We start from the raw sequence: 21,446 nt of genomic DNA on the forward strand, positions 1-21,446 counted from the left end.
TATATTTTCAAAGAAATGAGAGAGACAGGCCCCCAACATTGGCTAAGGTGTAGGAACATAGAAAAAAAAAAAAAAAAAAAAAAAACCACTACAAGGCAGTTTTGAAATCCAAACACTGAGTTTCAGTACTCCACGGGCCCCTGTTCTTCTGGGATGACATTGTTCCCTGTGGTGTCAAATAGTTGCTCATAACACTGAGCCACCCTGATAAGCTTTCCAAAAACAGCTACAAAAACATAAATCATAACTCACACTCTTCCATCTATGTGACACATTTCTGAATGGAATACTACTTGGCTATAAGAAAGAAGAAAATTTTACCTTTTGTGACAGCATGGAGGGACTGGGAGAACATAATACTAAGTGAGAGTCAGAGAAAGACAAATACCATATGATCTCACTCATGTGTGGAATCTAATGAACAAACTGAACTAACACGCAAAACAGAGACAGACTCCTACATGGAGAGCAGCAGGCTGATGCTTCAGGGTCAGGGCAGTTGAGGGATCAAGCAAAAAAAAAAAAAAAGAGAGCTCATGGGCAGGTACAACAGTTGGTGACTGGGAGGATGGAGGTGGAAAAGGATATGGGGGGATAAATGGCAATGGGAAAAAGACAGTAATAAAAAGACAAACTGGACGTAGAACCAGCTCTTCAACTCTCCTTCTAACAAAATGTTAAGCAAATATTTTCTAAATGAAATAAGAACATTACTCTCATTAAATTAAGAAAAAAACCTACAATTCCTCAAAATCTATAAAATCTTTTGATCTTCAGACAATTGAGAGTTGGAAAATAAGTGTCCGGCTCCAGTTGCTCTCTGATTCACACTGGATGCCCGAACTTCCTAGAACTTCTCACATATTTTCCCATACAGGTGTAATTAAACGTGTTCAGATGTCTTGTCAGATTACCTACTGGGAGTTTAACAAGTTTGGTCCCGTAGGACCTTTAAATTTGAAGAAAAGTTACTCTCAGAAAACAGCTCAGGAAATCTCCAATGAAGTTGTTTTTTTTTCTGCACTTGGGGTTCTGACTACATTAAAATAAATTCGGTCATTGCACTCTGCTTTAACTGCCCCCAAATAGCATCAAAACCACAATTTCGACCTTGTTCTTTGTCACATCAGATGAGAAGTTCACTTTGCAAAGGTCACGGCAGGAGCTTTCCCAATTTTGTAAGGTATGCTGGACACACCAACTGCCTTTGGTTGAACTGAATAAACGGCTGAAATGCTCCCCCATTTCATGGAAGGTGCTCCGACTGCAACAAGAGGAGTTGGCAACTTTATGTCTAGATCAAAGTGTACTTATCAGGGGTATTTACTTAGAATGCAGATTCCTGGGCACTGTGAGGTATACAATTTTCTGAGGGTGTATCTCAGGAATGTGCACTTTTAACAAGCCCTTCGTGTGATTCTTGGGTACTCTTTAAAGTCTGAGACAGGCTACGTAGGCAGTACTTGTTCATGGTGCTATTTCATTATGGAAAACAAATAAACAAAAAGGTCTCAGAGGTATATATACAAGGTGGTATTTGACTCAAGGGCTACTTATCAGATGCTCCCAATTTAGAGCAACCTGAAAAAAGAAAAGTTACTGTAAATGTAACGAGTGTGGCGGATACCGTGGATTGGCTCTTTCAGTTCCCAGTCCAGCTCTCTCCTAGCATATCTCTCTGAACTATAGTGGCTGCAAAACTAAAATATGTATTTCTTGGACTCCTTTGCATTTAGCTACAGCTGCAGATGGGATTAGATTTCACCAATCGGGCACCACCCTGCAAAAATCCTTGACAAGAGAAGTTGGAGGCAACTTGTCTCCAACACGCATTTTGCCAGCTTGGCTGGTGTCGGAGGCAACAGACCATGCAATCAGTAGCAGTAACAGCTTCCTGAGCCTGTTGTGGTAGTAGTTTTAGAGACAGCAGTGGGCTTACCTGGGATCTAGGTGCTGGAGTATTCTGGAAGCTCACCCTGTTCTAGCCCTCCCAGTGGTTTTTATAAGGTATCAAATACATTTCAATATATTCCTTTTTGTTTAACTAGAGTGGATTATACTGTAAGTTAATAAGCACTTACTCCTCATAAAGTGCAGTCTAAACTTACTTTTGGAATTTTCCACTGGTATTTCAAAATTCACATCATAAAATAAGAATCTCATTAAAATTTTTTAGAAGAGCCATTTCTGACTGGCAACCCATAAGAATGTTAATGCAGTTCTACCACTTGAGGCACAACGAAGCATTTCCCTTTGACACACCCAGGATATGTTCCTGTGGATATCTATACACCACCTGAAGCACAGTAAATTGCAAGGTCATTGCTTATGAAGGAGATGGTGTTTAGAACAGTACAACATCAGCAAAAGTGAGACCTAGGTGCAAATCACGATTCTATTACTTACATGCTGCGACTGAAACAAACTATGGAAACTCTCCTAGCCTCAGTTTTCTTGCAGTGATCATATGTGAGGTTTTTGAAAGATGAAATAAGACAGTTATGTAAAGCACCCACAAGAGGAATGGAACATCACAGATCAAGACATGACTTGTTAACGCTATAGTTATTATTTTATCATTCTCACTAATGCTTCTGATGTTGACTTCATGTTCTGCTTCCCCATAGATTAAAGATCAGCACCGGAAGGTGACAAAAAGAAGTTGTGAAACTGCCCCCTGAGCTTGGATTGGATCAGCTCCCCTAAAGCAGGCAGGCTCCTCTCCACCTGGTGCAAAAGTGAGGCCCGATTGTTTGGGCAATGGGTGAATGTTAACCCAAATTGCCGAGTTTCAAAAGTCAACTTTAGCTTCGGCAATAAATCCAAAACAGCTTTAGAAAACAGTGTGTTTAACCTATGTATCGAGAAAGAGCAGAGAGTGCGGGACTGGGAGGCAGTGATTCTAGAAACAAGCTGCCCACGTTTTAATCTCATTTCTGCCACTGACTAGCCTTGTGGCTTTTGCAAAATTATTCCATCTTCCTGTGCTTTAGTTCCCTCACCTGTAGCACACGCATAATACAGAACCCACCTTAGAGCCTCACTGAGGACTAACTGAAGTTATGTGGGCTAATGGCAGATAGTACCTGAAAGTAACACACCTTCATAGATACCCACCACATTTATTATCATTGACGTCTTTTCAACCACACCTAGAACAAGCATCCCCAGTAATGCCACTTGCAAATTGGAAGCACAATGGTTCAAGCCAAAAGTCAGGGCACTTTATCTTTGATTCTTTCCATTACTGTTTCCACATCCGATCTGCCAAATCCTATCAGTTCCATCAGCAAAATATATCTTCAAACATTCCCTTCTCTCCATCATTCCTGCCTAAAAGACTGAAAGCACCCTCTAAATAGCCTTCATTGATTTTATGCTCTTATTTACAATAGTGTGGTCTTCTGCGAATAAAAACATCACTGTCTGCTTAAAGTCTCTGAATGCCTTTCCATCACACTCACAGTGATGTGTGAACTCCTGACCAAGGCCTTACAGGTGCTAAGCAGCAGAGACTTGCCCACCTCCATGCTCCTATCTCAGCAGGCCCTGCCTCCCCACCATACTCCAGCCACACTCAGCTTTTTTGAAGTTCCTCAAACACGCAAAGCATTCCTGCTTTAAGCCCTTTGCACTGGGTGCTGCAAGCTCTTCCCTCTTGGGCTCTGCAAAAGGCAAGTCCTCCTCTTCATTCAGGATTCAGTTCAAATATCAGAAAAACCTCTCCAGGTAACCTACGGAGCTTCAATAGTCATATCACTGTTTTATTTCAACTGAAATAAAACTTCCATCAAAAATTATCTTCATATTTCAGTTGGTTTACTCTTTTACCACTTGTCCCTTCTGACGAAAATGTTAATGGTGTGAAGGTGAAGATTCTACTTTTCTTTCTTTTTTATTGGCAAGGATTCTAGTAGCCTTGTTCATCATTCTTAGCACTAGCACCTTAAACTGCTACTTACTCATCTGTGGATTGCATGCATTGCAAACTGCTACTAAACTACCCACAAAAATTCTATGATCAATTTCTCTTTTATATAGGGTGGTAACAAGCTCTAAATTGTTTAGGAGAATATACTCAGTACATGAAATTGGGCGGAGATGAGGTCTGGATAGTGCAGGATTCAGTCCTCAGCAGATGGTGTCCATATTCACACAGTGGCATTGCAACATCACACATCACCCGCCAGTTTTACTTATCATCCGTCTCCTACACTGGAGTTTGAGCACCATAAGGCAGGTTCTTTCAGTTCTGCACTATTTTGTTCAAACAGCAGTGCTGAGCACACAGAAGCCTCTCAAAAATACTTTTAAATGAGTGAATGAAGGAAAAACATGAGGGTTTTGTCATCAGTTGGGCTTAAACCATAGTCCTACTTCTCTCTTGGGTCCCATGACTATAAAATCCGAATGATGACAAGTGTAATGTTACAATATTCCCTTAATAACCCAAAATGTGACATTAGCTAAATGCTTCTCAGATCGAACTTTTAACCATTTTCTTTGTACCTTTAAATACTTCTCTAGTTTCATGAAAATGGAAAATTAGGACATAAAGTGAGGGGTAGACTGTAAACTCCATGAAGAGCAGGAACAATGTAACTGTTTTGCACCCAATTGTATCTCCAGCCTCTTGGCAGAGCTCTGCTGAGTGAAGGATCAGTCAACAGTTTTTAACACACACACAACCAGTGGAAAATGCCTCTCCTGGTAGACGCGGCAGGAAAATGTAATAATGAGCCAATTACTGACCTGCCTTTACAGAGCTCCCTTTTCAATGGAACTAAGGTAAATACAATATGGAGTTACTTTCCTTTGTTGACCCAACAGGGGCATTTTTAAAAATGTACATACTTTCCTACTGTAAGTTCAATGGAAGTCACTGAGAGGTCTAAAATTCTGTAATTTATTTAGAATTCAGTACAAAACTACTAATTTCTTCCTGTTCCTCCAGTGAGCTGCAGTCTGCCAAAATTTCGAAAGCAGCCATTCATTAAAAAATTACTCATGGTGGTTTAGTGCTGGAAACACACAAAGAATAGGGGTTCACTTGCGATCAGACATGTTCAGAAGTGATGACATTGGTTAAGCTTTTAAAGGCTAATCTTATAGCTCCCAAAGCACTGGTTGATTGTTATCTACCATCCCTACTACAGCCGGCAAAATAATAATAATAATAAAAATCTCAGAGAACTGAATCCTTTATGTCATCCAGACCCATTCTAGTTTATCTAAAGAATGAAATCAATGACCTTTTCTTCAGAGTAACATGGGCATAGGATTGCCACTCTCCTCCGGGTGACTCATTTTCTTTAATTCTGTCTGACTTTCCCCCTGATATCCAAGAAGTTGTGCTTAGCATTCTCCATAAAAGAGCATGTAAGAGAAGACTTCGAATTCGGCAGGGAAAAGAAGATATTCAACAGAAACAAAAGGAGAGGACTCTTTACAATCTATCAGATGTGAGTATTATCATCACTATCTATTTAAATTTTTAAGAAGGTTTTGCCCCGGCTGGCGTAGCTCAGTGGATTGAGCACGGGCCTGCAAACCACAGAATCACGGTTCGATTCCCAGTCAGGGCACATGCCTGGGTTGCAAGCCAGTTCCCAGCAGGGGACTCACAAGAGGCAACCATACATTGATACTTCTCTCCTTCTCTCCTTCCCTTCCCCTCTAAAGATAAATAAATAAAATCTTTAAAAAAAAGAAGGTTTTGAGGTGACAATCTTCGAAGAAACATAACCCACATTGTGTTCTGATTCTTCCCTGAAGAAGAACCAAGAAGACTATTAATTAAGCTTCCTAGTTTAAAAATCAAAAGAAGACTATGTAGGCTATATTTTAAACCCTGAAAACCTTCCTCTCAATAATGCTGTAGGGGGGGCGTAGGGATGGGAAGGAACTTTCCTTTTGGGGCAGAAAAGAGGGTTCAGTAGGTAATAATCATCACTGTCCTGAGGCTCCTTTTCAAAGCAGCTGCTCATCTGAGGACTCAAATGGAAGTGGAGGAAGAAACGTAAACAAAGAGACTGCTTGGCTAGCAAAGAGATTCCCTCACCATACCGGAAACAATGGGGACCAACTTACCAGGAAATGAAGAGAGGACTTTGTAAGCAGTGGATCCAGCTCAATGAAATTTAAAAGATACATTGCAGCTGCTGTAAGGTTGAAGAGCCAAATCTGCACACACCATTTTGCACATTTACTTCATGGCTTAATTTTGGAATGATATCTCCTCTTCTCATTTATGGTACTCTTTGGATATTACTTAAGACTTGGAAAGCTCTCTAGGTGCCATAGAAATATTAACCTTCCAGTTCTACACCCAAACCCAAGAAGCTTACCTGGCCAACAACAACAACAACAACAACAACAACAAAAAGACCATGCTACAAGGTTGTTTAACTTTAAAATGTCAGGACTTTGAAAACCTGGCATCAAGAATAACCCACAAGTGAATTTTTTAAGGATGTAAAATCTTGGTAACGTTACTTCGGAGCACTGTATAATAAAGCAGCACTAGTATTGCCTTGGTGGCTTCTGATCATACAGAAGATTAGATTTGTGTCTTCTAATCATAAGTGAATTTGGAAACACCATTTCTTGATAATCTTCCAACCGCCTCCCTCTACATTTAAATATATCTTTGATCTTAAGTACTGAAACATTATTTAGTCTAAATTGCTTAACCACATATGTCTTAAATCCATAAATGCCATTCAGATTGGACCATCTAAAAATTCTTATTTTTTTATTTTTTATTTTTATTTTAAAATTCTTACATTGTCATATTTCTGTCTTTCATCACTTGCTAGACAGAGATTGCACACATCAGTATCCAAAACTACACAACATACTGCCTTGTCTACTGTACTGGCTAACTATTAACCAGCACAAACTGTGGAAAGAAAATATGAAAGGAAGCATCTTGAAGAGGGGTGACCTGGGGGGAAGAATCCATTCACTGTATTTGTCAGTCTTATAATTATGTATCAAAAACACCTCTAGGCAAATGAAGGGAGATGACAGTGGCAGTGACACAAAGCCAGGGTTTGGGGGAGCACACAGCTCAGCTCTACCGCTGACTAACCGTGAGATGCGGAGCAACTTGCCCAGCCGCTCTAAGCTCAGCTTCTCCTTCTGTAAAATGCAATCATCACAGTCCACCCTCTCAGGTGGAGAGGATTAGGATACACAGCACATAACAAACACACTTAGGTGGGAACCTAGCCTATCGAATGAGCATCAGAACCAACGTTTTCATCATCATCAATAGTACTATGCCCTAAAATCTTTTCTGGCTTATAAATCCTTCATACATCTTATATTAGTGAGCACCAACTGGCATTGGCCATTCAACCACTGTGTTGTGTCCTTAAAGACGGCAAGCGACTTGTCCTACCCACATCTCTTTTAAGTCTATCCTCTTCTACAACCCGAGTGGCCCATTTATGATTTCTCTCTCTGAACAGAATAACATTGGAACGATTGTGTCTACTGAAACAGCGGGGCACACACAGTTACATGTGTTTCCTACTGTCATCCTTGCGTGACAGTAATGTCCTCCTGTCTTCCACACCACCCTCCTTGCTGTCAACCCTGTGTCAACAAGGTCAGTGAGTATAAACTTGCGATATACCTAAATCCATGCTCCTAATGCTAAGAGATGTTCAGAATGCTGATTGACAGTAAAAAATTCCATCAAAAATACACCTGGCATGATCCATTAACTCCTAGTTTGGTTCAGAAAATCTTTATGCTAAAGATTTGAGTGCTGAGCCACCAGCTGGGGGTACCACCATGAGGCGATTTAGCCAGATAGACAGGTAAGTAAAAAGATATTTTCAGGATGTTTCAAGCACACATTTTTTTTTAATGCTAGAGGAGCACAGGGTGGGGTCACTACACCCAGTGTGGGTGAGGGGGAGGGAAGAAGGGCAAAGGGACTTCAGGGAGGGTTTCTGACAGGAGGACCTACCTCAGCCGGAAGACTGGAGAGGACCTCAGGGCCTTCGAGACTGAGGGGAATGTGGTGGGCACATCACTGCCCCAGTGTCCCTAGTCAGGTGACACCAGAATGAAATGTACCACTGGGGAGTGGTAGAGATCAGCACCAGTCAAATCACAGGCACCCTGTATAACTGCTTGAGGGCTCAGACTTTACTCTGCAGGTTATGCAAAGTCATTAGAAGATTTTAACCAAGGTAGGTACATTGTCAGACTTCCGTTATAACTCTAGACCATATGCATTAGAGAGAATCTTTAAAATTATACAATTCACCATTCATTTTGTTGGATGATGAAATGCGTGGCCCCAGAGAGACTAGACCATCACCACCACAAGGCTGAATGCAGAACATGGATCTCCGTGCTGTCAGCGAGGTCTTCCAACTTCCCCGCATCAAATGTCAGGACACACATTTGCAGGGGAAGATGCAAAATTAAGCCTCTGTGTAACCCAGCTCTTCTAAACAATTCATAAAAATAATGCATAACAATGATTCTGTCTCATTCTCCCTTGGGTCTTAACAGAATGAACTTTCAGCATTTCTTTTCTGGTTCTCATTTAAAAGAGATTTCACTCCTTGATTTTACAGTCTTGGTTCAAGTTTTGGTGTTAGATCCTACTACTCCATACAGAACGCCAACTTACCTCACACATTTGCACCTTTTGGGGTTGGTAACTGCGGAGGTAGCAATAGTCAAAGACTCAGTCAAGAAACCTCCAGAATCAGCCTTTAAATTACACAATGTCAGAAAACAGAAGCTGTTTTCTGTCTTTCACAGGTGCTTGAACAAGCCCACACTCCATCAGAAGGAACGCAGGAGTTTCATGTTTTGTCAGAGAACAGAATGCTTGTTTACCTGAAGTAGTGGACTGATCAGAGGACCTTGCGTCCCTCTTGATGGATACGAAACTCCCTCGAAGACTGACCTGGATCATCGATCAATCCCTTACACTCTAAACACAACCACCCATAAGAAAATGAACCCTGGATTCATAATGAAAACAACCCCTAACTGTTGACCATACATACTTAGCCTAGTTCAACACACACCTCTCCCCGCTCCCCCCAAAAGGCTGTAAATGTGAAATGAATTTTCCAGCAGCTAACATTTAACTAGGGTTTCTGGGTATCTGGACCAGTGCTAGCCCTTCTCATGTACTGGCTCCTTCAATCCTCACAACCACCTAAGGAGTTAGACACTATTACAAACCTCATTTTACAAATGAAAAAATCGGAATGTGAGAAAAATTAGGTCACTCAAAGTCACCCAATTTGAAGAGGTGACTCCAGATCTGAGCCCACAAAGTTGTTAACACATACTACATATGAAGTAGTTTTAGGCTTATTTTGAAAGGCATTAATGAACACAAAGTTTTCATTAACTTATAAAGTTTGGGTTTTTCACCACTCAAAGCTCAGAATGATATGACTCTAGGCGTCGGAATGAAACAGGCTGGTCTGCCAAGAACCGCTCTATCAATTACCTCTGTCTCTCACCACTTGCGAGACAGCCAAGACATGTTTCAGCATCCTTAGTTCAAAGGCCCACACTACCCGCGAGCCAGACCCTGCACTAATCTCAGTTCATGGTGCCACAATCCTGCTTCCCATAAGCACCCTTAATCTCTGAGGGCTTTTCAATGACCGCAGATTTTAAATTATTATAGCCATCCCACAAAAGCCGCAAAGGGACAGAGTAGACAGTCAGACGCATGCTGATCCATCTGCTGGCACAATCCAGTCTCTCAACACTGGTGACACCACTTACTGAACATCAGTTCTGGGTCAGTTTCCATACATTATATCTCATTCGGTCTTTACATTCGTCTGACTACACACTAGTGCCCCTCTGTATGCATAAGAACACCAGGGCTTGAAGAAAGAAAGTAAATAACGTGCTCCTGGTCGTGGTGACTAATGGCGCAGGGACTTAGGCCTCATCTGGCTCACTTCCAAGCCCATGCTCCTTCAGGTGTCTGTGAGGTCAATGCGTCAAACATTTGGCACAAACATGTTAGGTCTGAAAAATACTTTTTTGTAATAGCAAAAATCTGTGAGTGACAACCACAAAGCAAGTAAACAACACATCTAGGTGTAAAAGGTAAAAAAGGGAAGAAACCAAAAAAGGAGAGAGGGGGGTGACCGGAGCAGAGGATAGTAGGGGAAGGAGGGAGAGAGCAAACCTGCAAAGTCTTATTAGCCCATTTTACAGAAGAGGAAATTCAGTTAAGGAAAAGTGAAGCAAAGTTAAACAATCTGCCTGAGATCTCTTAGCAAGCTAGAGTCAAGCCAGAGGTAAAACCGATGTCCTTTTGACATAAAAGCTATGCTCCTTCCATTCTCCCTTGACAAGATGCTATATTTCTGTCAATGCTAAAAATGACTTCTCCTCCCAGATAAGGCAAAGCAGGACATTACTCACCAATTCATGGGAAAGACTCATATTTGGGGCCTCTCAATTTTTAGGCCTAGAATTAGAAAGTTTAGCAATGCAGGCTCACGGTCCAGACTGCAGGCCTGGCTCAGGAGCCAGCTCCCGCACACATTAGCTCTGTGACCTTGGGCATGTGATAGGAAGAAGTAACTTCACTCTAGGTAAACTATCTTGAGATTATAATTATACACATTTAGCTCTTTTCCAGTTTCTGTTCTAGTAGGGAATGAAAGCTATCAAATTATTCAGGACTAAAGCAAATTTAAAGCCTAAGTTATTTGGATAAATGGCTTCACCTTTCCCTTCCATCCAGACAGTGGAGACTTCTAATTAAAGTGGCTTTGTGTAACAAAGGAGTCATCACGACTGATAAGCTTGCCATTTGTTTAATGCTAATATTAGTAGTAAACATTTATTTAGTATTTCCTGTGTGTCAAACACTGAGCTAAGGGCTTTTTTGTGGACAATTTCATTTCGTCTTCATAACCCCCTTTGAGAAGGGTCCTATCACTGTCTGTGTTTTGAAAGGTAAAAACCGAGGCTCCGAGATCTTGCGCGGCACCAACCCAAGCAGGCTGTTTGGTTCATCACACCTCTGCTGTGTCGTCCTCTTCATCTGCATTCAGACGCTGCCAGGACCTTTTAGCTGACACTTTCATTTCCATTAAACTGATGAGTGAGTCTCATAGCGATGCTGCCGACAAAGGCGTTCCAATAGTCATTTGTTTAAAAAATCGTAATGTCGAAGCAGACAATAAATTACAAAACAAAGGTCATTAAATGGCTGGGAGTTTTAAAAACCAGACATAAGTATAATGATATCATTATTAAATAATTTTCCAATGTGTTCACTGTCCCTTAAAGCTGTCTTTGAAAACAGCATGAAAAGAGGGTTAGAACCAGTTGATTAAAGTGGTCCTTGAAGCATCTTTTCTTCTAAAAATTTATTTTGAAACACAATCGTAAAATATTTTAAAACCTGCCCTATGCTGCCAAATATACAATTGTATTTGAAAGACACCAACTTTTGGCAGTAATTCTTAATTCCATAATATAAAATGTCATTTTTCCAGTTTATTAGGGGCCTCCTTTACAAGAAAGAGTAGAGACAGGGCAGTCATTCAACAGCTAAGAAGAGTAAGGTGGCAGAGGCTGGTGACAGATCCAGGGACCCTGCCTTGGGTACATTTAGGACTAAGGAGCTGGCTCAGAAGCTACCTGTCACTCACCCAGAAACTCAGCATCCTGCTTCAGTTTTCCCAGATAAGACTAAAAGCTATTGTCTCCACACACCAAGTTTTTTTAAAGCTCACACCATATGGATCACATGTACATGTGATACATGTAAGCACACCTAAACATAGGTGCATGTTACTGAAGTGGTTACATTGAATCTAGTCTTTAGAATTCAACAGTCTTATCTCCAAAGCCAAAATCTTCCACTTCCTTGCTTTCTTTTTTTCCTTTTAATCTTGGGCAAGTTTTCTTAATCTCTGTGAACTTTAGGTTCCTTATTTGTTTAAAAATATGGTATCAATCATAGCATTTACTTCATAACATTTCTTGTGCTAGAATCAAATTACATATACCTGTGCAGTTTGTGGCCCAGCACCTTGTCATGGTGAGTAAGTAATCACAAATACCTATTAACTTATTATCTACTTTTATTATTTCCTTATTCAATAAGTTGCTTTCTCTTTTTAAGCTGCTTATCTTTGGCCTATCTTGTATAACTGTTGCCTTTCACATTAAAGGGAGAAAGGTAAAGAAGATAAAATTGGAAAAAAATTTTTTTTAATTTACTAAGAGTACTCCTACGTGTTAAAGAGGTAGATAACATAAATAAGAAAGTTAAAAGTATCAATCTGAGGATTATTTTAATACATTTATTCATGAAAAGGCAGAAATTGGTAACAGTGAATTTATTTCTTACAGCATATGATTTGCTATAATATTCTGTGATTCACTAATTCTAGCAGAGAAGGAAAGGATTATTTATTAAGTGCTAGTCTCTGTGGCCTTATATTGTCTGTCTCACTTGATCAATACTACTTAATAGGTAGTTATCTCTGCACTCATTCTGAAGATTGGGGAAATAAAATTTGGAAAGAAACACCTACTGAAGGTCACACAGCTAGTCCGTGGCAACACACATACTACATCTGATCCATAACTCAATCCAGTGTTTTCTGTTTCCTCACATAGCCTCCAGTTTCCCTTAGTAAATGATATTGCATATCTGCAGAAAATAATGCTGTAAACAGTGAACAAAGTAGGCTTTCAATCATCACAATAGAGCCAGCACAGTAGTTAAAAATTTGTCCTATTTAAAAAAAGAAAGAAAAAAATCTTCAAAAAAAGGTATCAGCACATAACCACCTGAGTCAAGCATTTATTCCGTCCACAGCACATTATCTAATGCGAGCCACTTTGCCAAGCAACTTGAATCATGAAATTTTTTTGTCCCAACTCTGAAACTGGCAGCTGCTTTTAATATCTGAATTCTAGTCCGTTTTGATTCAATGTTCCTGTAAACAGAATCTGTACAGTTGAGGTAGTGAATAAGCCACACTAATGCCCTGTGGCTGTGCCAGATTAATCTATTTGGGTGTTGATCTTGGCAGTCAACACTTGGAGTTGGCAGGGGCCAGACTTTATCTGAGTTTCCTCATCTCTGAAACGGGATTTAAAAACATCGGACCTACCTCCCAGAAGAAAAGTTCTATCAATTAATTAAACTTGGAACTGTTTTCTACTGAGTGCCACTCTGGTATGATCTTACTATCAGGGTGATTTGATTTTATAAAACACTGATGGAAACTCTTTAAAATGGCTGTACATTTAAATGTCAAAATCTGACACATAAGATAACTTGTACAGAAGAGGAGCAATAAATGGTTAAGTCCTTGTTGGATTTAAAAGCCTATTTCAATTGTTTAAGAATAAAAAAAAAATCAAGTTTCAAGTAGAACAAAAGGAAGTCCACTATTTTCTAGGTATTGTTAATATGTCATGGCACATCATAAAAATATCTGTACTAAAGTTTTAAAAATGCTTTCCTGGGAAGAGGTTAAAAATATTTTTAATGTTACAATTTGTTGCAAAAACAATGAAATAATGATATAAACCCTATTTTGTAGTGCTTTTGTACAAAGAATTAATTTTACCCAATAATAAAAACAGGCTACTAACCCCTCTTTCATTTTTTTCAGAAATGTTTTCTAACTCCTTCATTACCTCTGCATTTCAGTGCCCATTCTGGACCACCTGGAGGCAGAAAGCACAAGCCAGGCGCCCCATCTAACAAGTGAGAATACATGTTAGTCAGTCCTCAGCTTCACAGAACACGTCAGAGATCTCTGGGCAGAGATGGCTGAATAGAGCAGGTTCCTAAGTTGCAAGAGACCCACACTACAGCAGTCACAGAGGGTTTAGTTGGTCATCAAAAAGGGAAATCCTTAATGTGCTGACTATTTCAGAAGCATTACATTATTGGTTTACAAAGAACCATCAACAATGGCATGTGACTGCTGAGATTTGTATTGCCATTCTTGGGCCTTGTAGATCATATGAGAAGTCACTTTATATGAAACACTCTACCCTTTCTACCTCCTCTTCATCTAAGGTTCAGCAGTTACTATAAATTGTAACAGTCATCCACATGGGCAACACATGCCAGGAGAGGAGCAAGGACATTACAACACAGCCCACTTTGTCTGCTTGGAAATCAAGAAACCCACGTGTTTTCACATGACACTTGTCTTGAAACGTGTTGAGAAAGGGACTCTCAGCAAGCAGTGGGAATGGAATTTTTAGAGGTAATCTGGTTTATTCAAATACCCTTTAAGGCCACTTTCTAATCCAGTTATGAGATGCACTTCAATGGAAAGGTGGTTGGCTTCAGAGATTTTATGTCAAGTTGAAAGAGAGACGAAAGTTCCGAGCACCCGCAGTGCTTTTGTCCAGGTGAACTTCTGCTAGTGAAAGCGCAACAGACTGTGTGTAAGCAGGGCAAACACGGCGCCCCACCCCGCCTACGCTGCTGCACTCCGTCCTCCCAGATCTGCAGCCTGGCACGTTGCGCAGTGGCGGTGCCCTCTCTGCAAAAAGCAACGAGGCTGGGGCTTCCTTTTTCAAGTGAATGCTGACTTTGCTCTGGCTCTTGTCGTTTGTGCCCTTTTGCATTGTCACCCTAGAGAGCAACGGTGTTCTTTGCAAGGAAACTGCCTGATTTTTTGAGCTGCTGTCTGTGCACCCAGAAAACAGAAAGGCACCCTAACTGCACCCTTGAAGACCACGTTTTAATCAGCAGCACTCTAAGCCCCAAGTCAACAGCTACACCTGCAAAGTCAAGTGCTGAATTCCTGCACACAGATAACCAAACTCTTTTTGATAGTCTGGGCCACTGCCTCATTTCTGAACTTTGAATCGGTGGGTAGCTCTCTAGACTCTCCCTGCACTTAGAGGAGAACAGCATTATTGTCATTGTCACTGCTCAATTTTCTGAGGAATCCATGGTCTCTCAGCTGGAATCCAGCCAATCTTTCAATACTCTCATGTCAAAAACGAGATAAGGACTCTCTGTGGCTTCCGACTGCTAAGGAAAACCTGCTGCTGATGACTGGGCTTGCCCCAACTTTCAGCTGATGTCAGCTCTAGAGAGAAGCTAGGAAAGAAGGTAGATGAGAGGTGTTCCTGAGAAGGTACTGACCTGCAAAAACCCTCGGCCAAGTGTCCTCCACTGGAGGCAGAGCCATTTCTCTCTGAGACAGAGAAGGGCTGCTCCTTCCTTTTCCGGCCCGTTTTCAGCTGTGGACCCCTCCTCTTCACTGTCTTCTGAGAACTCCTGCTAGGGCGGGATCCAGAACGCTACTAAAATTCAGTGACTTGCCCAAGACTTGCCCAAGACTCAGTGACTGTGGCCCCTGGAGCAAGAGCCAAATGCAGGACCCATTCATTCCTCTGACTCTCCCCACTAATGCTCTGTCTACTACACGATCAGATTCTCTCCATTTCTGCTGCATGTGCACCGATCCTGGAGACTGCAAGAATAGAAAAGACAAGCAAACACAGGGAGGCGTTCATTACCTCCCATTAGCCTATCTCCTCTGACTGTCTGACTTTATACCCTGGGACCCTTTCTCACTTAGAGAATTTAAAGATCAGAAGAAAGAAAGTAAAGGTGCTTTCAACAATGGATATTGCTGAAATAGGAAAGTGTAAATGCCATTTTTGTTATAAATATCAAGTAACGGGTGAAGTGACTAAAAGGAGAACACTCTATATTTAAATCTCCTTCTTCCTCCTCATTGGCTGGTTCATAATCATAAAACAATGGTTATAATTTGTATTCACACCAAAGCAATGGCTACATAAAATTCAAAACCAAAGAGGCTTAAATGCCATGTGAGTCAAACCTCTATTTTACTAGTACCTTTGAAATAGAAAATTTTAGAACTTGAAGGCACTTAAAAATCACCTAGTCCTACTTTCTCATTTTACAGTTTAGGAAACTGAGGCTTGGAGAGATTCCAACTTCTTTCCAAAGCCATAAACCTCTCCAGGTCAATGTGGTAGCCTAGAAAAACAGTAAAATGTAGCCAAAAGACAAAGAGACCAACATAAAGAATAGTCTTCCTTTAGATGACATATTGAGATCTTAATAAAAGAACCATGAAACCTAATTACAAGAAAAACACAACACCCCACCCCCGTGCGCACGCCCCTCCCCAGGCCGCCATCCCCTGTGTTTGTTTGTTTGTTTATTTGTTTTTCTGGACTGGGGAAATGGGTAGACATATGATAATAACAATTCTCTCAAACTCCCAGCCCCTGTAAATGGTTTTTCCTGTGCCCATAATTAAGTGAAAAGGCAAAAACATTTTGCTGCATCTATAAATAACTAAGAATACAGTCAATGGTTTCTATGAGACAAAGTCTATACAAAGTAACCTTGAAAACAGCACATATTATAAAAGCATCCTGGTGTTGCTTCACTTTGTTTCATAAATTGTTCTGACTACACAGGTGACACACCCAAAAACAATTCCCTGCAGCTGCTCATTCAGGGACTAAAGAAAAAAGATACGAGATCACTCCAAGTTCCTTCCCCTAATTTACAAAAGGGAACGTTAAGGTAATCGAGAAAAGGAAAAAAAAATCTCTCAAACTTGCATAATGGATATAAAAATGTCACTGCTTGTTGCCTGGGGAAGACAATAAAGACACCCTGCAGAAATGAATGCATGGCCTCACTCAAAAGAGCAAGTGAAAGAACACAAGGGATAGAAGCTAAGGCTCTGGGCTAAAATAAAATAAACCCTCAGCCTCATACAAGGGGAAAATAGAAAGCAAGAGTGTGGAAATATGGAAGTGAATCAGAGGTGGCGATATTTCCATTTTCTACTTCTGTTTTCAATTCTAATTCATTCATTTTCATTTATAAAGAAACACTCTAAAGATTTTAACATCCCTCATGTCACACGTAGCCTTTGTTTTCATACATTCCTAGTTTGAAGTTACTAACTTTTATCTATAAACAGATATTGGCCTCTAATGGGGAGCATTGAACACACAGATTGAGATTTGTGAAAACCTGGTCTCTGAGCTTTGCTGGTTAAACATCCTCCACCTACAATAGCCAGTTTTTGTTTGGGTTGTAAGTTAGCCAGCAGGCAATTTTCTTCTCAGAAACAACAAATTCAGAGTGTAGCTACAGTATGCCACTGTGCTGAGATAAAGATGTATTAAAAAATCGTGTTTAATACTTACAACCACTATGTGACAAAACTCTTTATTACTATTTCATAACCACTGTACAAAATGGAATTCCCAACAAATTTAACCATTTGCCCAAGCTCATTTGTCTCACCAGTAGTGAAAGAAGAATGAGAATCTAACTCTTTAAAAGCTAGAACCTAGGATCTTTCCACTACATCTGAGGTATTCCCTAGACATGAATGGGGGAGGGTACGGGGAAGTGGGGTTCAACAGAACATACATAACACCTCCAATAGTCAGGGTAGCCATTTGGGCAGGGATTTTTTTATGTTATTTCTGGTGATGGAAAGATTTCAATCACCAGCTATTAAAGAACAAATGTGATTCAATTTGCTATGTTCAAACCAGCAGTTAGACATAAATACAATTTAGCAATTTTAATTGGTTTGGCTCAGACCTTCAGATTTCCATATGGTTATTTTCCTTGTTTTATGTTAAATGTAATTGACTTAGCACTTGAGTTTTAAAATCTTGCCAGAATGTGTCAATTAAAAGCTACACAAAATAGAATTATTCAAAGCACACACTCCAAACTGAGTGATTTTAAGGATAAGGTGAAAAATACTCTTTTCATAAATGTGGGTTTTTTCCCCCTACAAACTTGCATTATCACCCAAATGGCAAAGTTCATGCAGACAAAAGAGACATATTTTCTGGGAACAACAAAAGCTAACAAGCATTCTATTTGCTTCTCTGAGAACTAATGTACGCCTAAAAGAGCCTCTTCTACACTGTCTGCAAGACAAATTTTTTCTTAATATTTTTAAAACTGACAGCAGTAAGGAAAACTCTCTCATAAACCATCTTAAAACTAAAACGTAAGTACATCAATACATATGGAGCCCGGCCTATTAAATTGATTGAACTTTTTAAAATGGCCTTTAAAAATATGCTGCCCAACTGTTATTTAATATACTAGTATATCAGAATATTATGTTGGAATAAGTGATTATACATTGAAGTAGATGTTCTCTCTGAACTTAAGCCACAATTCTCTTCAAACTGTAAAATCACACAAAATGAATAAAATGCCATTGGAAATCTGAAAAATGCGAAAAGCTTTCATTTCTGTACATTTGTGATTAAGTTTAGTGTTACAAATGCTCCTCATAGCTATTGTTCATGTAATTATTTTGTTAATGCTAAAGTCCATCACACATGCTAAATAAATGAAAGAATCATTTATTGAACCCCAATTAGTTACTAATAGAATTTTCACAATTATTTAGCTTGACTGAAAGGCCATAAGGTTTGGTGTACCCATGATTCTTGGAAGACTGCATAATTAAATTAAAGCTTACTATTATTATTACTATTATTAAGTTCTAATTTTATATCTTGGGTAATGGGAGAGCACAAAACTATTTGCCTTAAAGTACTCTCCTATTGAGGCCATCTTTACAAATGACCATTTAAACTATTGATTTAATAGGTACTCCTCACTGGCAAAGATATCATTAGATTCTGTAGAACAATTCTTCTTAGTGCCTGATTTCCTTATGCTGCTCTCCATTCATAGAGAGTTGCACAGAAAATTTCTTGTAACTTTTGGATTAGAAATATATAGCAATATGAATGAGGATCTAATGTGCCTCCCCATTTCCACAGATTATTTTATTGATTTCATGCTATTTCTCGTGTCCTCTTTTCAGAGGCATGAATGTAGAATTGCTAGAAGTACCCTTAAAGGAAACCCTGAAGGTCATTAGATCCCGGGCGATGAATGGCTTCATTTAACAAGGGCACTGCCCTCCTATGCCTGCAAGTCCTTTAACATCAGCAAGTTTCCCCAAAGGGCTTGCACTTTAACTTGGTCTGAACAGGTCACATTTCTAAAATACTTAGCTGTCTCAAAAGTCCCTGGTTGGCAGCACTAAGTTACTAACGCCATAGCGTTTGAAGCTACACTGACCTCTTTCTAGTGTTCAGGGGAATTATTCCATGTAATCAGATTTACACAGCCATATAATCAAAGTGAGAAAGGAGATTACACAGCTCACATTTGTTTTGAAAAGCAAGGGTGCAAGGATCATCCATCCTACTGACTCTCAAAGTGACATGATAGTAGTCGCCCCCCTTTGGAGTGTTGGTCATTAACCTGATCTGTCTCCAGTGCTCTTGTTTAAATAGGAAGGTTTAGGCTTTTTCCCTGAACTAGTAGATAGAGAATTCTCCACCCAAATCTCACCACTACGGCTCATGTGAGCAGATGCTACTGTATAATAAGAAATTGGTTCTGTGCCCTTGCTTATTATTCCTGCAAAGCAGGAACCTTGTACAAATCAAGCAATTACAGTGAAACTTCTCTTTCGTTGCCAGTCTTTTGCACTTGCCTTTCAACAGTACACTGTGGTGCTCCCAGGTGTGGCCTTCAATACCCTGCCTATAATCCAACTGCTTTCAAGAGAGGAATGTGCACTCTCTTTCTCTCCTCTTTGGCGGCTGCCCTGGAAACTACACAAACCTTTCTGCCAGGGGATGTCCCTTCCCCCTGACCTTTGCTACACCAATGCATTGGGCTTCATTATGAATGTGTACATTTCCCAAGCCTAGATGTCTATTTTAAATACGAAGCGGGTCATTTAATACAGCATTGTCTGCGCATTGAGGCCTTTATTCTGAACTGACGATTTGTACAGATCCCCGATTTCTCTTTTCCCCCAACACTTCTACCCCTTCGACACATTTCAGGAATTGCAATCTCCGATAGAACCTCTTGAGGGATGAAAGGGCAGCCTCACCCAACCCGGACAGATACACACAATTCTAAAGAGGGGACATGAGAAGTAAAAACTGCAGTAGTGAAAAGAACTATGGATAGGAGTACCATGGGGGCCCTTCCTAAATCACAAGACACTTATCTGCTTAAAGAGGAAAAAATCTAATTGTAACCCTGGGCGGTGCTTTACCCAGGAGTTAAGTGTATAGTGAAACATTTAGCAGCACTAAAATTACCTCAATAACTATCATTAGAGGTACCCATCTAAAAGAAAAAGAAAAAGAACGAAACTTTCTCTTCTGTATTGGAAAAAGGTATGTGCAGTGTGAAGGTATTATTACCCTATCTAGAGCTCTCTGGGGAGCTCCCCCAGAGCTGCAAAACCGGCAAATGCTGCAGGAGGCCAAATTTCCCCCGAGGACAGGGCAGGTTCTTTGCCCCTAGGAGCGCTGCTGCTAAGGAGCTCGGGGTTAGCTTCGTTCACGGGGTTGCACCGGCGTCCCCGTTAGCCCCGCGCCCACCTCGGGGCTGCACAGAAATCTAGGTGCCAGAGACAGCAAGCGATCGAGCGTGACGTACGGGGAGCTGTTTTGTAATCTCCCGGAATCCAAGGGAAAATGTCTCCTGTGCGGAGACCTGCCTTTCCGTGATAGCAAACTCTCCGATCAAAGAGCAAATCCTTCCTCCTTACAGGAACTGCTGTTCCCAACTGACAGCTCCAAACTTAACGGCTGCGGTTGCAAACTTGGCACAAGCTCCCTCTCATCACCTCCAATCCTCTCTCCAGCTCACCCTGACGGGATGGCTCGGCCTCGCATGCTACACCCGCCTCCCCCGCACTTTCTTGGCTGGAAGGATGGGCACAGATCCGCACATCCAGGCATCCCATGCGGGGACGCGCTGGCCTCCGAGCGCGATTTTCTTGGAGGGCTTAGCTAGCTAGCTCCCGGGCGTTCCCTACTCACTTGTGTCTTCTTCATAAGGAAAGACAGTGCTGTGATCCAGCCCAGGCAGCGGTGTGGCGACTCAGTTTAGCTGTTCTGGAGCTCCAGCATATTGCACGAGCAGCGGCTGCAGATAGTCCACGCATTGGATAGCCCGAGCGCAGCGCTCTTTCCGCGGCCCGTGCTTCCTCAGGCACACCCAGTCTGGCGCGAAGCAGCGAATGAAACTCAGTCCAGACCTCCGCCAGCACTTTTATATAGCTCCCTCCCGCCTGCTCCGGACACGCCTCCTTCCCTTCCGGAGCCCTGGGGAAGCGAGTCCCGGCCTGGCGCTGGGGGAAGACTCCGGAGGCGGGGCACAGCACTGCGAGTGCCCCACAGGTTGGACCGATCAGGCCAAGCGCATCCTCTTGCCCGGGGGCCCGGGATGGGCACCTGAGGGAGGTCACCAGGGCTCAGGGGCACGGAGGGCAAAGCTTAACAACCTGCAGCCGCTGTCGGCGCTGCCGGCTTAACAACCTGCCGGCGCTGCTGGCGCCGCTTCGGGCACTGTGAGC

At 41.3% G+C, this 21,446-nt stretch overlaps 1 protein-coding gene across 2 annotated transcripts in view; it reads right to left on the reverse strand.

Moving 5' to 3' along the window:
- The window catches only part of KITLG (KIT ligand), a 93,719-nt gene extending 72,492 nt beyond the window's left edge, over positions 1 to 21,227 (reverse strand). The window contains exon 1 of one of the 2 annotated variants that reach the window (XM_037064643.1): positions 20,911 to 21,227. In XM_037064643.1, the coding sequence (XP_036920538.1) occupies positions 20,911 to 20,925 (15 nt within the window). In that variant the 5' untranslated portion in view covers positions 20,926 to 21,227. The remainder of the gene's footprint in view (positions 1 to 20,910) is intronic. The other variant, XM_037064642.1, reaches the window with a different exon arrangement.
- Positions 21,228 to 21,446: the final 219 nt, after the last annotated feature.

The sequence above is a fragment of the Sturnira hondurensis genome, unplaced genomic scaffold, assembly GCF_014824575.4.
Source record: "Sturnira hondurensis isolate 20B ecotype Veracruz unplaced genomic scaffold, ASM1482457v3 Scaffold0015509, whole genome shotgun sequence".
Taxonomy (NCBI): domain Eukaryota; kingdom Metazoa; phylum Chordata; class Mammalia; order Chiroptera; family Phyllostomidae; genus Sturnira; species Sturnira hondurensis.